Genomic DNA, 15,000 nt, shown 5'->3' with positions numbered 1-15,000 from the left:
GTTAAAAAAAAATCCAGATTTCTGTGAGTTCTTGCTTTTTTGTAAACCTACTGTATTTTGATTTTTGTTAATCTGAACTTTGATAACGGAAAGAGAGGAACCTTTCTTGTTAAAAATGAATTAGAATATAGTATGAATACACACTAAGTATGGACAAACATTCATTATTACTTACACTTTCCCATGCACTCTCCTCATATACAATGTCTCGCACTAATTTATTGATATGATTTCTCCTGTAGAATAATTTCAATTCAAGTTCTCATAGGCAAATACAGTATCTAACATTCATATATCCATACACTTAAATACAGTTACTCAAACTCGTATGCTAATAAACAATTGTGCGATTACACACGGTCATGTTCATCTGTACTCGTAGGCAAAGAAAGGAAAAAAGGTGTTGTACTTTCTGGTATTAAAATTCAGAAATATATTTTTATCCAAATCAAGGTAGGCACTGCTATCAGAAGTAATGTAATAATTGCAATGAACTAGCAGATAAAACTTACTACGTCCATCGAATACTGAACAGTGGCACAAATTTCCTTCGTGGTTAATTGGGCAATCCAGTAAAACAGTAGGAAAATTAACCTAGAATGTAAACAGTATTTTAATTGGTATTCTTGAATCTTGAACTCACATCCTCCAAGACTGTAGAAGGTAATGGGGTAGCACTGAGCCAAAAAAAAAAAAAAGAAAAGAAAAGAAAAAAAAAGTTTGCTGCGCGCATCACTCACACAACTGCTAATCAAATTACATCGTAAGTTATGAACCACAGCTCTTTTACTTGAGGGGGAACCGAGAGTATTTCATATCCAAAATATATGGCCTCTTCTAGTTGAGGCAGATCCTCGTTTGGGTGATGATACTCCTGGCCCTGACCTACTTGGTGGTGATAATACGTGGATTTTGGTAGCCTAAGATGATGAGACCGCACGAGCCTGCTGCTCTACTCGCCCATCAGCTGTTTCTAGGCCAGGTGAGAGGAAGATTTGCTATCATGGGCCACTGAACAACAGTTTTTGAGCAGGGGGAAGGAAAGGTAAAACTGGACGAAATGAGAACGTTTATCTGGGCGGGGGTTTTACTATACCTGTCGGAAGGGATTGGATGAGATGATTGCACAAGTTAAATTTGAGGTATGTAGTCAGTATAGGTTAAACATGGTAAAGCATGATTCATTCAGTCTTCAGAGGTCAGTGTTGTTCTATGTGCATTGCAAAGATGATTGATAGTTGAATTATAGAAATGAAATGTCATATTCTTTGTTGTTAACATACTGTATTTGTTACAATTCTCTCTTCCTCTCTCTTTCTCTCTTTTTTTCTTTTTACATATGGTCAGTGAAGGGAAATAGAAGTTTGTTACTCTTGAATTCTGTAAGAATTGAAACTTCTTAAAAAATGATTAGATTTTTTTTTTATGTTTTGAAATTTTGAAGACCACCTAGATAAGGAATAAAATATTATGGTCCCCTAAAAAGGCCATGATTAACTACTACTGACTGCATTCTTGAACTTTCCTTAGCCACAGACCCATTGTTTATGAATTAGAGGAAATGACATAGTTCTAAAGGGTTTGGAGACCACACCTAAATATCCATAAGAAAAACACAATGCATAGAGAAACTTCAGAATCTTCGAGGTCTATCATTCTTAGGCAGATAACTCCTTTTGTTTTTGTTTTTCCCTAACATCTTCATTTCTTTCTTTGTCTTACTTATATCACAAGAGACAATTGTGATTTAGAGGTAGTGTATCTGTAGTTGATTATCTGATTGTAGAGCTTGTTAAAGTAAAATGCATGAGATTTTTTAAAGAAATTTCTAAAGGCTCGTCTTGCTTCTTAATATCTGAAGTGTGTTGGTTTTGTGAAAGCATGTTTTAATTGTTATGATTTGTTTTTTTCTCACATACTCTCTCACTCTCTTGTTTCCCTCATTTTTTCTCATGAATAGATTTCTCATAGTCACATTATTTGCTTTTAGTAGTTGGTATTAGTAACCTGTAGACTAACCCCAGGATTCATGGGATTCCAGATGAGAAATGGACCCCAAACATGGCCAATAAATGGTCATGGGTCAATAGATTGGATGCAACAGTGTGATGGCGAGATGTCTCCTCGGCAGTACACAGCTCTCATACGACGAGCCTCCTCTCTTCACTATCGCCCTAAGCACTTCCTAAATCACCACAGTGGTGGATCTGATCTGACTGACAAGACCAGTGATAGGGAAATTATTTTAAAGACTGACCAAACTTGTGCATCCATAGACAAAGGTTCCTTGCTAGGGATAAGGTGTTTAGAGAGGCAGAGATCGTTAAAAGACAACTGCAGTAGGGTGCTAGCCAGTTCTGTGTCCTTTATGCCAATTAACATTGATGAAAATTTCAAGTTCCCCCATGGTAGAAATTGTAGATTGTCTCAGAGTTTCAGACTACCCAACAGTACTGCACTTGTAAAGCAGTTTAGTAGCATGAATATTAATTCACAGAACAATGACCATAAGGGTGATTCAGAGCCTAAACTATTTGTGAAATTGTCTAGCAGTACTCATCTCTCAGAGAGTAATGACTTCCAAACTCAGGAATCTTCCAGCCCTAAATACTCAGCCAAAGATATTAGTAACAAAGAAGCGAAGCTCCGAAAGTGCAAGGCAGTCATGAATCTGCAATTGACAAGAGAGACTGACAACTTCTCTCCAGAGAATATTGCAACAGGCAGTGTCAATGGTCCTCAGACTATGCAATTAGACACATTACATAAAGCTACATCTGCTAAGACTTTGATACCTTTACTTTCCTCTACATCTTCATCTGTGAAATCTCGCTCTCTATCCTGTCTGCCATCTTCACCCTCTGGAGTACTCTCCTCCCCAACCATACACCCTTCTTCCCCAACTTATTTCACATCTACCCATACAGATGTACCTTCACCTTCTTCACCTCTGCCCTCTCCTAAGGCCAATCTTTCACCACTACTCTCCGTGATGTCTCTCACTCACTACCATCCAAGTTCATCTCCATCTGTGACATCATCTGTGCAGCCTTTGTTCCTGTCCCCTTCTGATATCAAAGCACAACCAAAACATTTATATGAAAGACCATACTATGACTGTGGTTATGACACTGACTATGACTCGACTCCACCCCACTCTAGCCCAGAGTGTGATGATGGAAAGTTGAAGGCAATAGACTCTTCTCAAGTATGGAGCCGGTATCTTGCATGGCTCCATCGCATGACTAAGACTCAGAGCTAGTCCATATTGGACTTGACTAGATGTCTGGTAATCTGACTTTTTTATTTTTTATTTTTTTTATTTTTATACGGAATTATGTAAATGTATAATATAGACACTGTTTGTATGTAAAACTAACAACTTATTAACATAGGATTAACCCAAGCACTTTTTTTCTTAAGTGATAAATCTTTTTAGTTTGTAATATATATAAGGTTTTGTGAGGATGTAAAGTGTCATATACAGACATTGATTTGTATTACAGAAGTGTAAGTTTTTTTGTACAAGTTGGAAATAAATAAATATTTAAAAAGTACATGGCAGTTTTGTAAACTTGTAAATACCAGTGGCATGCCAACGCCAGTATATTGCACAAAATCTGCACAGTAGTTAGACGAAGAATGACACAAACCACGAATGACACCATTGACTGAATTTCTTGCTTTTACTTCTGTGATTGACTCAATTTGACAGTAGTCTCTTCCTCTGGTAATATTTTTCACCCCTGGTTTCCATGCAGATTCCTCTTCTTTCACTTTGGATATGCACTCTGATGATTCTTTCTTGTATATATTTCAGATCACTTTATTTCTTCTTTCTGCATTATTTGAATACGTGAATGTGTTATTGTATATCTTTTTTACAGGATCACTGGAAGTAGCATTGGTGTACATGTGGTGGGGAAAATACTGAATTATATGTTGTTTGTTAAGGAGCTTTTAGTAAATATGGTTATAATTTATTTGCAGATTCAGTTCTTTCCCAAGCAAAAGGGTATACTTCCACACAGAAATATTGTCATATTTATGTATATATCCATATATGCATACATATGTACCCATGGTATATAATACAAATTAATTAACTTTTTAATACTTATCTCTCTTCCCATTGTATTCAGACACAAAGATACATAGAGGTGAAAGTTAACATATTCAGTTTTATCTCTCCAGTATTTGTTGCCTCCCTCTAGCACAGCTCTTCTTCAGGTGTAATGGTCACTGTAGTTTGATAATGTTGTAGATGCCTATTCTGTAATTGATAGACCTTCTTTGTAATATCTCTGTGGAATGCTTGTGATAGACCCATAATAAAAAGGATACATCAGGATTGCCCCCACATTGAATGCCTCCCACAGACACTCAATGCTGAGGCTGAAGTGGCCTTGTGCTGGAAAAAGCAGGGTCTTTCGCTGTCACTTCTCCTGCTGGGCATGGCACATGGGTGATGGTAGCACATACAATTCTTACAGGTACCGGTAATTGGTGGTGGTGGCGGTGCAACAGCTGCTCTCCTGACTGTTACGGGAGGAGCCAAAGTGGGCACCCCCACCACCATCTCCCCGGAGGACCGAGGGACCACACCAGAACGGGTTGAATTTGAGAATTCCGTGGTTGAGCAAAGCGATGAGGAAGAGTACCTCTCTGAGGACGAGTGGACCGACAGGAACTTTGGGGCTTCAGCAAATGAGTTGGATGACACGGACGGGGATGAGGATAGTGACTATTCAGATTTAAGGTAGGAAATCTTGTATATCTTCTATTTTGTAAATATGGTTAGTATTTTTTTTTTCTTTTCATGTGATAAAAATTGTAAGTAGTTCTTTGGTAATGAGGAGAGGAAGTTTGTGTCAAAAAGATTTTCAGTAATATTTTCTTTGCTGGTTAGATATATATGAAATGTTTTTCAGTGATGAAGAGGTTGAAGATGAAGAAATGGAATTCATAGAGGGTGGTGGCACTCTGACTGCTGCCGAAACTCGTCGACTTGCTGAATCTTGGCAGAGACGTTACTCAACAGACCGCCTTGATGACGATGATGGTGTATCAGGTCATGAGACAGAGTCTGACTTAGAGTCTGATAATTACAGTGAAGAATATGGAGCTGAAGGTAAGTCCTCCCTTAAAGTCTCTTCTTTCCTCTTCTTCTTCCTTCCTTCTCTTCCTCCTCCTCCTCCTCCTCCCCTCCTCCTCCTCCTCCTCCTCCTCCTTCTCCTCCTCCTCCTCCTCCTCCTCCTCCCCTTTTTTCTCTCTCTTCTTTCTTTTCTTCCTTCTCCTCTTCCTTTTCTTCATTCTCCTAATCTTCCTTTTCTTCCTTCTCCTTCTCTTCCTTTTATTCCCTCCTCCTGTGACCTTCCTCCTCCTCCTCTTCCTTCTCTTCCTCCTCCTCCTCCTCCTCCTCCTCCTCTTCCTCACTTCTCTTCCTCCTCCTCCCTTCTCTTCCTCCTCATTTTTCTTTCATCATCTGTGTGAAATCATTCTATATCCATTATATATTATTTTAAGTTAAGTTTTTATTATTTTTGTATAGTATTGAGTAACATCTAAAACATATTTCTGTTTAGGTGATGAAAGTCATACAGCAACAGAAGGTGAAGGTGGTGATGATGATGATGAAGATGAAGATGGAGAGGCTGTTAAACGTGCGCGTGAACTTCGCCGCATGGAGGTCAACATTGATGTAACCGCACCACCAAGAAAGGCTGAAACATCAGATAGTGGATCTGATACAGAGGTTGGTATTTGGACTGCAAAATATGAGATTCAGTTGGGTATTGTATTGCTAGTTCATGTATGACCTGTTGTTCTTGGTGTCTTCTTGACTGGTTTATTGTTCCACAGGTTGCATCTGATGAGGAGAGTGAGGAAAGTGATACCCAGATTGACACGGATTCTGAGTTCGCCGAAGATCATGTACAACCTGGACCCCCTAAGGAGATTCCAACAATTGTCATCGATGAGTCACAAGACACTCATCACTTGAGCCACAGCCCTGAGCCACAGAATAAAAAGTCACCTGCCAGACCAGCTGCAGATAAGAAGGGTGAACCCAGAAGTGACCTTGTTGCACAGAAGATTGACCTTGGGAAGACAGAAAACCAAGCCAAGAATTCCAACGACAAAGACTGGTCTCCAGAAGGGGGTGAGAAGAGTGCCAGCCTGACAAATCTGAATAATGCTGGCAAAATTGACCTACATGCTGAGCAGCTAAAGAGGCTTCTGCAAAGGACTGAGTCCACAGAGGCAATTGCTGCCAAGAAAGCCCTGCAGCTGAAGCGTCAATACCTCTTAGGAGAGTCTGCAAACTTACCTAGGAAGTCAGTATCAACAGCAGACTTAGGCAATAGGTTTAAGAGCTTCATGGAAAAGATCTCAGAAACCCAGAAGATGCTGAATCCAGCCCCACAGCCTAGTGCAGCTATGCAAGCATTCATGAGCACCTCTGTGCCATCCACCAGATCTCCCATATCATCCCCATCATCCCCACATTTACCTGCACGGTCCATTTCTCTGCCTCAGGGTGATGCATCTTCAGACTCGACTAATGCTGACAAGAATTCAACTGAAACTGTATCCACTACAAGCAAGGATGTCACCTTAGACATTACTACACGTGTTGAATCTTCTGTGTATCCTGTGGAAGCTGCAAATAATGAGAAAGTAGAGGATGGTGATGACAAGTTAAAAAGCTTCCCCTTATCTCTAGGATCTGAGAGTGATAAGAGTAAGGGAGCTGTTTCTGCACCAGAGAAAAGCTTCAGTGCTGTGCCAGTGCAAGTCAGCAGTAGCGAGTCCAGCAGCAGTTCGTCAAGTGAAAGTGAATCAGATTATGATAATGTGCCTTCAGGTCATAAAAAGTCATTTGTCCATAAAATACCATCAGCAATTGATATGCGGGAAGATAAGTTGTTAGCTGCAAAGAATGATAATGTAAGGACATCTGATGGTAACAGTGATGATGCCAAATCCAAGCCCGCAGTATCTAAAGACAGTGCCGATGCTCAGCCACAACCTAGCTGTGATAAAAAAATAGCAGATGATAACATGGAAGTGTGTGCATCTGATGGAGATGACTTTGGCTTATCAAAGTCAGGGCAAAATGAAAATGAAGGGATTGAAACCATTAATCAGGAGTTAGTGAGAGTGAATGCTCCGCGGTCTCTTGATCAGATGCAAGCTGAGTGCCCAAGCCTTGTTAAGGAGGAAGCACAGCCAGTGGTGAAGCAAAGTGAATTGATTGAATCTCAGAAGGTCGCTGAGTCCCAGAAATCAATCGATGAACTTTTTGATCAGCTTGCTAATGATGCAGTTGAAGACATTGAAAGGTTTTCGGAATTGGTAGAGTCACCTGAAGTGAAAGTGAGTGGAGTTTTGCATAAGGAGCAAGCTCATTTAAAGGATAATGCAGTCAAAGATAGTGAGAGAAAAGTAAGTGACAGTACAAGTTCAGAACAGAGTGTATTGACAAGGGTTGTAGCTGAAAAATCAGCTGGACCCACAGATATTGGCAAAGCAAGTGTGCACAGCCAAGAGGAAGTTAAAAGTGAACCAATGGTAGTTGAACCCTCTATTGAGATTGTAATCGAAGAGTGTAAGAAAACTAAAGACTCTGAAATAGTGGAAGAAAAACTGTCCCCCAGAAGTTTGTTAGATGCTGATGTGTCAGAGAGTAAATGTTCTCTGAAGAGCCCGATAGAGGATGATGAAGGATCTGAAAGTAAAAGGTCTCATAAGAGTACACTAGATGAGGATATCTCTGAGAGCAAAAGATCCCTGAAAAAAGATGTCCTGTCGAGCCCAGAGGGAAAGGAACTCACAGAAGCTGAACTTTCTGACTGGGCTGGGGACAATGATGGTTTTAGCGCAGGAGAAGACCTAGAGATTGAGGTTAATCAGACAAGTCGACTCTCTGTCAAGAAAGGTACATCCAAGACCATAGCCCGGATAGCCTCAGAGGAGAGCCTTGGGGACACAGATTCAGCCATCTCCACTGGCCCGAGCAAGACTGCCTCAGTGCCTTCAAAACCGAGTGTTCTGGCTGACCTGGAAGGGATTGAGTATATGGACACAGGTGGTGAAAGTGCCAGCAGCCCTGAGGAGGTCTCACACATCAAAGAAGGCTACACCAAGCTAGGAGCTGAGACTCCCACAACTCCTGTTGCACCACAGATTTCCATGGTTGGCATGGAGAATTTATCTGGCTGTGATAGCAAGTCTTCTGACAGCACAAGTACTGAATTAGAGGACTCATCCCAGAGTAGTGTTCAAGAAGCACTAAATAACAATATCATCAAAGAAGATTCGGTTCCACTGTTAGAGAATTCACCAGAGGAAGCAAAAGACATTCCAGAAGAGCCCAGAAGTATATCTGAACCACCATCCTTGAGTGAAAGTAAACCAAAGTTCAGCAGTGAACAGCGTCGTGACTCTCTAGATGATTATGTTACCAAGAGCCGTTATGAGGGATATATTCCAAGGTTCAAGGAGAGAGTGAGTCCATTTGGATATGTGAGGGATTCCCTGGATGTGAGAAGAAATTCAACTAAAAGTCCTTTATTCACTCCCACAAAACAAGACATTGAGGAGAGGGAGAAAAATGAAAATCGTAATGAAAAACTAACAATTCCTACAACTGAGAATGTCTCCTTGGTGTCACCTAACACAGCTAAGAAGCAAATTGAAAGGAGTCTAAAGGGGAAAGATAAGGAAAAGGAAAAAGATCTAATTCGAGAAATGGTAATGTCTAGAATATCACGCAAAACACCAGAAAAGAATACAAGAAGAGGATCAAGAACATCAATTAGTCCACTCTCTTCCACAAGTTCGCGTACTTCACTCTTTAGTCCTCAGTCATCTCAGGAGAATTTGCTGGAGAAGGTTGATACGCCAGTAAATGGAAGTACAGATAATTTAACCAATGGAGAGGTGCCAGAAAAGAAGACCATTCGTGCTGACTGCAAGAACTTGTTAAGGTTAGACACGGTAACATCGGACTTACCAGAAAGTGGTGATACATTTGACGCTGAGGAAAAGAGAATGAAGGTCAGAGTTGGGGCTGCATTCAGGCAAGATAGTGTCTTGGGCAGTGGTTCCAAGAGAAGCATCTCAGAAGTTAGTGGAGATCTTCCTGATAGTGGACAGACTTTCCAAGCTGAGGAAAATAGATCCAAAGTACGAGTTGGTGCCCTGTTCAGAGATGACAGTGTTCTTGGAACTGTAGGGAAACATGGAAGTCTCCAAGATGTAAATGTACCATTTGCTGATGATAGCCAAGATGAAGAGGTGTTTGTATTAAAGGAAGATGAGAAAAATATTATAGTATCTACTAAAAAAGTACCAAAGAGCCCCAGGAAGGAAAAGTCTCCAAGGAAGAGCTCTCCAATTAAAGAGGTTCCAAGTCCATCTCACAACAACCTCCCAGCAACACCACTAACACATCCAGAGCAGTTTGACCAACCTTGTCCAAAACGAGAGCTGTTCAAGGTGCCTACAACGATAGCTCCAACACCACCTCCAAGGACACAGCATGCAGCATCATTAAAAGGAATGTATACTCCGATAGGAGTAGAGAGGCCCGTCTCAACTCCAAATCTAAGCACTGTTGAACGAGAAAAGGTCAGGGAAGAGGCTAGGCTTCGTGCCAAATTGAAGACAGACTTAGACCTGGGGTTAAGTCCTCCTAATTTGGCTGATAATTTGCGAGAAAAGCTTAAAAAGGGAAGTGTGAGTGAAAGTGAATGTGACCGGGAAGATCAAGTCAAGGATTCTATATTAAGAACAAGTGCAACTTCTAATGGAGATGAAGTGAGGGCCAAGAACAAAGAACACCATGTTAGAAAAGATGTTCCTGTCAAAGGAGAGGAATCCAGAACAAAAGATAAGGAGGAACGCGTCAGAGAGTTGCTTGCAGAACAGAGAGAGCATCGTCAACGAGAACCTGAGGGCAAAAAGGAGGAATGGTGCAACAAAGATGACCGTGTCAGGGAGAGACTAGAAGAGTACAGACAGAAACGAAGAGGAAGCACGAAGAGCTCTGAAAATGGAGATTCACGCCCCAACAGCCAGTTATTGCGTAGAACCACCCACCGGCCCTCTCTTCTAGAGCTGGAGTCACTTCAGGTTTTCACCTCCTCACCAAGCAAAGGTCCAGCTCCTACAGCAACCTTATCGACCACCAATACAACGCCAAGCATAAGCTCATCATCATCTACAATTACCAATGCTCCGAGTGATCAGAAGTCCATATCAATAACATCAGCACCTGCAGCTGTCATGTCAACAACAGTGCCATCTAGCAAACAGGTTGAAGACACACCAGCCTCAGAGAAAACACAAGAGAAAAAGTCAGGAAAGAAGTCAAAGGATCGGGAAAGGAGGCGCAGTCTTATACAAGTGTTTACAGGTAAAGAATTAGGTTTTACTTGTCCTAAAGTCCATATAAAATTAACTAGATTAATAAAGGAGGAAATAGATAGGATTCTCAAACAGCCATATCCTTTCTTTATTTTTTTTCAACATGATCACTTATAAAAAAAGAAAAAAAAAAAAAATCTTTATGCTACATAGTGACTTCATGTTTTATTTCATTACATTTCTTTTTCTCTCATTCTCAACCCCCCTCCCCCTTTTTCTTTTATATGGTTTGGTTTGTCTTATTTTCAGTTATGGTAAGTTTGAAAACCTCTTTTTTCCCTTTTTTCTTTTTTAATAATTCATTACCTGAGGATGGTTTTCAGATCACTTGCATTTTAAAAATATCTTTCAAGATCATTAGAAAACAGTGATGGACGGAATTAAATTACTGCAACTATGATTTTATTCCTCTAGCTCAAAGGGACTATAGTATATAAGTATGGGATGTATTCAAATCTTCATTTTTTAGGAATGGCATTGAAACTGATTGATGCCATATTTAAATTGATTTTCATAGACTTGCATCATCTCCTCAGGTATGTTCAGCAAATCAGGGGATGAGAAAAAGAAAAATGAGCCACAGCAACAAGGCAGTGATGTACAGGACAGTGGAAGCAAAGCAGCGGCACAGCAGACCAATGTAGCCCCTGCAGAGACTCCTAAATGCGCTCCCAAGAGTCCATCAAGCATGAGGGACAAGCTTTCAAAGCTGAGACTCTCAAGATCCAAGGAAAAGAAAGCGGTGAGGATTTTTCTCTCTCTCTCTCTCTCTCTGTCTTTCTCACTCTCAATGGTTTATATGTCTTATATGTTATTTTTTTTTTTTTTCTCTCACTTACAATATTTATTTTCATGTATATGGATATTATTGGCGTTTACTCATTTATATCTCATACTGTGCATGTTCCCCTTTTTTCAAAATTCTGATTACTTTCAAGATAGATAGTTTTTCTTGATGTGTATTTATTGGTCCATGAGATGTTCCCTCTTGTCAAAAGTAGCTTACAAGATATTACTGTCGTAAATCCAAAATCCATAATGATCCTCCTAATCGGTTGTCTTCGCCTACCTCAGGTTGAGAAGGGCAGATCTACCAGTGCTGACATTCTTGATGACCGTGGGAGCAGTGACGATACCCGCTCTGCCTTCTCCCTCCCCACTTCTCCCTCCCGCCGTCCACTCTCCTCCCTAACTTCCCCATTCACTAAAGCCTCATCACCACCTCAAGCATCAGGTGACTAACCTGGGCCAGCACCCAGCTGGTGCCTCGGCATTTGTATTCGTTGTTACTTGGTGCCATTTGTGATGGTCATGTGATTTTGTTTTTCTTTTTTTTTTTTTTTTAGTATTTATTCCTTCTTCTTTTTTTTAGATTTGTTTTAATATTTATTTATCTATTTAATACCATTTGTTCTGTTTCATAGGTAACTTTTATGTAGTGGTATTTGTAGGTAGATTTGGATTTGCTTTGGTAATGCTTTATGATTTAGATTTTTTATCATTGCACATAATGCATCAACTATGAAGTGTGTCTGTTTATATATTTATACATATATTTATACTTATAAATATCAAGAATGATTCTTTTTTAGCGTTTTGTGATTGTGAATTGTAGGTATGTGATTGTGAGTAAAACTAACAAGTAGTTCATGTACATTTTAAGGGGATCAATATACATCTTTTATAAGTTGCTCATGCCTTGTGTTGTACATTTAGCAGAATTTTAATTATTTCTTTTGTGCAGCAAAAGTAGATGAATATTTACTGCATAATACTCATAATTTGTACACCCTTTAAACATCCCTCGCTTTCTTCTATATTTTTTTATGATTTGAGCATCCAACACCAGAACAAGCACCCCCACACATGTAATATTATTTAATTTCTTCACACACAAAACTGTAATTTCCTTCGAATTCCACCGCATTCCCTCCAACATGTTAAATTCATCTAAAATTATTTAAGATTTTACCTTTTCTGACATCAGAACATACTGCTTTACTATAAAGAAAAAAGAAAAGAAAGGAAGAAGAAAGATAAATTGAACTGACTCTTACATCTTTCTTTCTGTTTTATGAAATGTAACAGGTTTGCCAAACTTTAGACTAACCCAGAAGTAAGCCTTAATGCAGTGATTATTTTGATTTTAATTTTGTCTGCGTGTGTTTCGTGTGTATACTCTCCACATGGTCACACCCTATTCCTCTGTCAACCACTTCAACACGCCTTGAATCCAGTAACAAATCCCAAATTTGTGACTGATACCTTTGTCCCCTACTGTCTTGTTTCCTTCTGGCTGTATGCCTGGCCTGTCTACATGCTGTCAGGATCTGCATATTCCTCCTCTCCCCAAGTGCGTCTCGCCACCCCGAGAATCGAAGGTACAGTACCGGAACCAGCGCCCGACAACTGCGCCCGTCACCAAAGCTGCCATAGATCCATAATGAAGATAACTTCTGACTTGTTTCTAACTACTTAACACTTTAATTTTTTGATATGTGGTTTATAACTGCTGGGCTGGATTAGTTGGCATTTACAAGCAACAAAATCCTTTTTTTTTTTCTCTCGCTCTCTCTCTCTCTCTCTTCTCAGTGCAAACCAAGTTCAGCACTCTATGCTTCTGCTATTTCTTTTTTTTTTTTAACACATTTGGCTAGACTGGTTTTGAAGAACAGCTTTAGATATAATTCTGAACCTGTAAATAATTTGCTGTTGTGTCAGGCAGTGTTTGGAAAAAGAAATTCAATGGACTTGTGCAGCAGAGCTTATTTTTCACCGCTTCTCAGTCTCTGGGATCTGCTTCTGACTGAACTTTTAATCTGTGCGTTCTTCCTCTTAACCATGTTTTTGGTGCAGTGGTAATACTTGAAAGGGATTCAGTGTGTCAGATATTTTTTATTTTTTATTTTTTTTAGTAGCTGACAGTCAGTCTTAAGTGCTTTTGCCACAATGTTTATGGTGCTCTACGGCAATATGTGCAGTTTATAGTGCTGTTGTAAATAGTGTTCCACAGGAAAATTAGATTCTTTAGTTCATAACATTAATGAAGTAATAATTCCATTCTGTGTACTTTGATATTGAATAGAAATGAGGTCTTATAAATCAGAACAAAAGGACTTTCATTTTTGTTACTTTAGATTATTGCAAATAACATGGATATCTGGCCTGACACATTCTAAGACATTTAGCACATTTGAATGAACATGATTGTAAGTGGGATATGTCATGTACATGATACATGTTTGGAAAAGGCATATTTAAGTTGGTATGTCAATGACTAAGAGTATATTGAATTAATTAATTTACAAAGAATATTGAATAGGAGCCAGTTTAGTAGTGGAACACTGCCTTCCTTATATGTTTGGTGTAAATTCTGTAAGAGCCATGTTGAATGGCTTGGGGGTTGCCTGGCAGACAGACTATGGAACTAAAAAATAATATATAATATATATAATGTGTGTGTGTGGAGGGGGGACATATCTATATATGTCTATATGTCTATATATATATATATATATATATATATATATATATATATATATATATATATATATATATATATATATATAGATAGATAGATAGATAGATAGATAGATAGATAGATAGATATAATGTATATATATGTATGTATGTATGTATGTATGTATGTATGTATGTATGTATGTATATATGTATGTATATATGTATATGTATATATATATATATATATATATATATATATATATATATATATATATATATATATATATATATATATATATATGTATGTATATATGTATATATATATATATGTATATATATATGTATATATGTATATGTATATAGATATAGATATAGATATAGATGTATGTATATATACAATATATATTTTCCTCTCTCTTTTTTTTTTTTTACACCCAATTTTGTCCACGATTCGGTAGTTTCAGATGTTATTTTTAACCCTCAGTCCTTTATCTCTTCTTGTTATGGGGTGTCCGTTGCTATAAAAGTTTGCGTGTTTTGCAATACTAAACTGATATTGTGAACTGAATCAGATCTCAATATCCTTTCTTAGTCTTTGAAAAAACTACTGGTCATAGGTTCTGTGTACATAAATACAAAGCAAACTTTTGACTCGTTAAATACAAGTATTGTCCAAAGTCCCGTTGTCCCAAGATTTAATTCTACCTCATTATGTGTGTAATATATCAGTTACATTCATCAGTGGTAAATAGGTTATTTTTTCCTGTGGTTTTAACCTCTTAATTATTTTCCTCTTTTACCTGAGCATTTGTTCTTGTAAATTGATGCTAAGGTGGAGATACATGCATTTTTTTTTCCCACATATCTTAGTCATTATGTAGCATTAAGCAAAAATATGTTTTTCCTTTTTTTCCAAGTCCTAAGAAACATGCTTACCAGTTTTATCACCTTCTTCGTAAAGTCTTGTGCACCTTTCAGCACAGCATAAGAAAACGTGTTATTTTCTCCGCACTAAGATCATTTTCATTTTATAAACATTAGTGATGTAGTATTAGCATGCGTAGTGCAAATTTAGTTAAAAGTGTTTGGTGATGTGTTTTTTTA

At 38.5% G+C, this 15,000-nt stretch overlaps 1 protein-coding gene across 12 annotated transcripts in view; it reads left to right on the top strand.

The window, feature by feature from the left end:
* Mical (Molecule interacting with CasL) overlaps positions 1-15,000 on the top strand; it is a 138,193-nt gene that overhangs the window by 114,610 nt on the left and 8,583 nt on the right. For 8 of the 12 annotated variants that reach the window (XR_011399277.1, XR_011399276.1, XR_011399271.1 and 5 more), the window contains 7 exons: positions 4,494-4,759; positions 4,932-5,131; positions 5,586-5,755; positions 5,863-10,423; positions 10,971-11,176; positions 11,509-11,668; positions 12,762-12,815. Coding sequence is in view for 5 of the 12 variants with exons in the window: in XM_070133975.1 (XP_069990076.1) it covers positions 4,494-4,759; positions 4,932-5,131; positions 5,586-5,755; positions 5,863-10,423; positions 10,971-11,176; positions 11,509-11,668; positions 12,762-12,815 (5,617 nt within the window). In the remaining 7 variants the exon portion in view is untranslated. The remainder of the gene's footprint in view (positions 1-4,493; positions 4,760-4,931; positions 5,132-5,585; positions 5,756-5,862; positions 10,424-10,970; positions 11,177-11,508; positions 11,669-12,761; positions 12,816-15,000) is intronic. The other 4 variants (XR_011399275.1, XM_070133982.1, XM_070133965.1 and 1 more) reach the window with 2 other exon arrangements.

Source organism: Penaeus vannamei, chromosome 2 (assembly GCF_042767895.1).
Source record: "Penaeus vannamei isolate JL-2024 chromosome 2, ASM4276789v1, whole genome shotgun sequence".
In the NCBI taxonomy this organism is placed as follows: Eukaryota; Metazoa; Arthropoda; class Malacostraca; order Decapoda; family Penaeidae; genus Penaeus; species Penaeus vannamei.
Note: the sequence above shows the minus strand (reverse complement) of the source record. Positions and strands in the feature narration are given on the sequence as shown.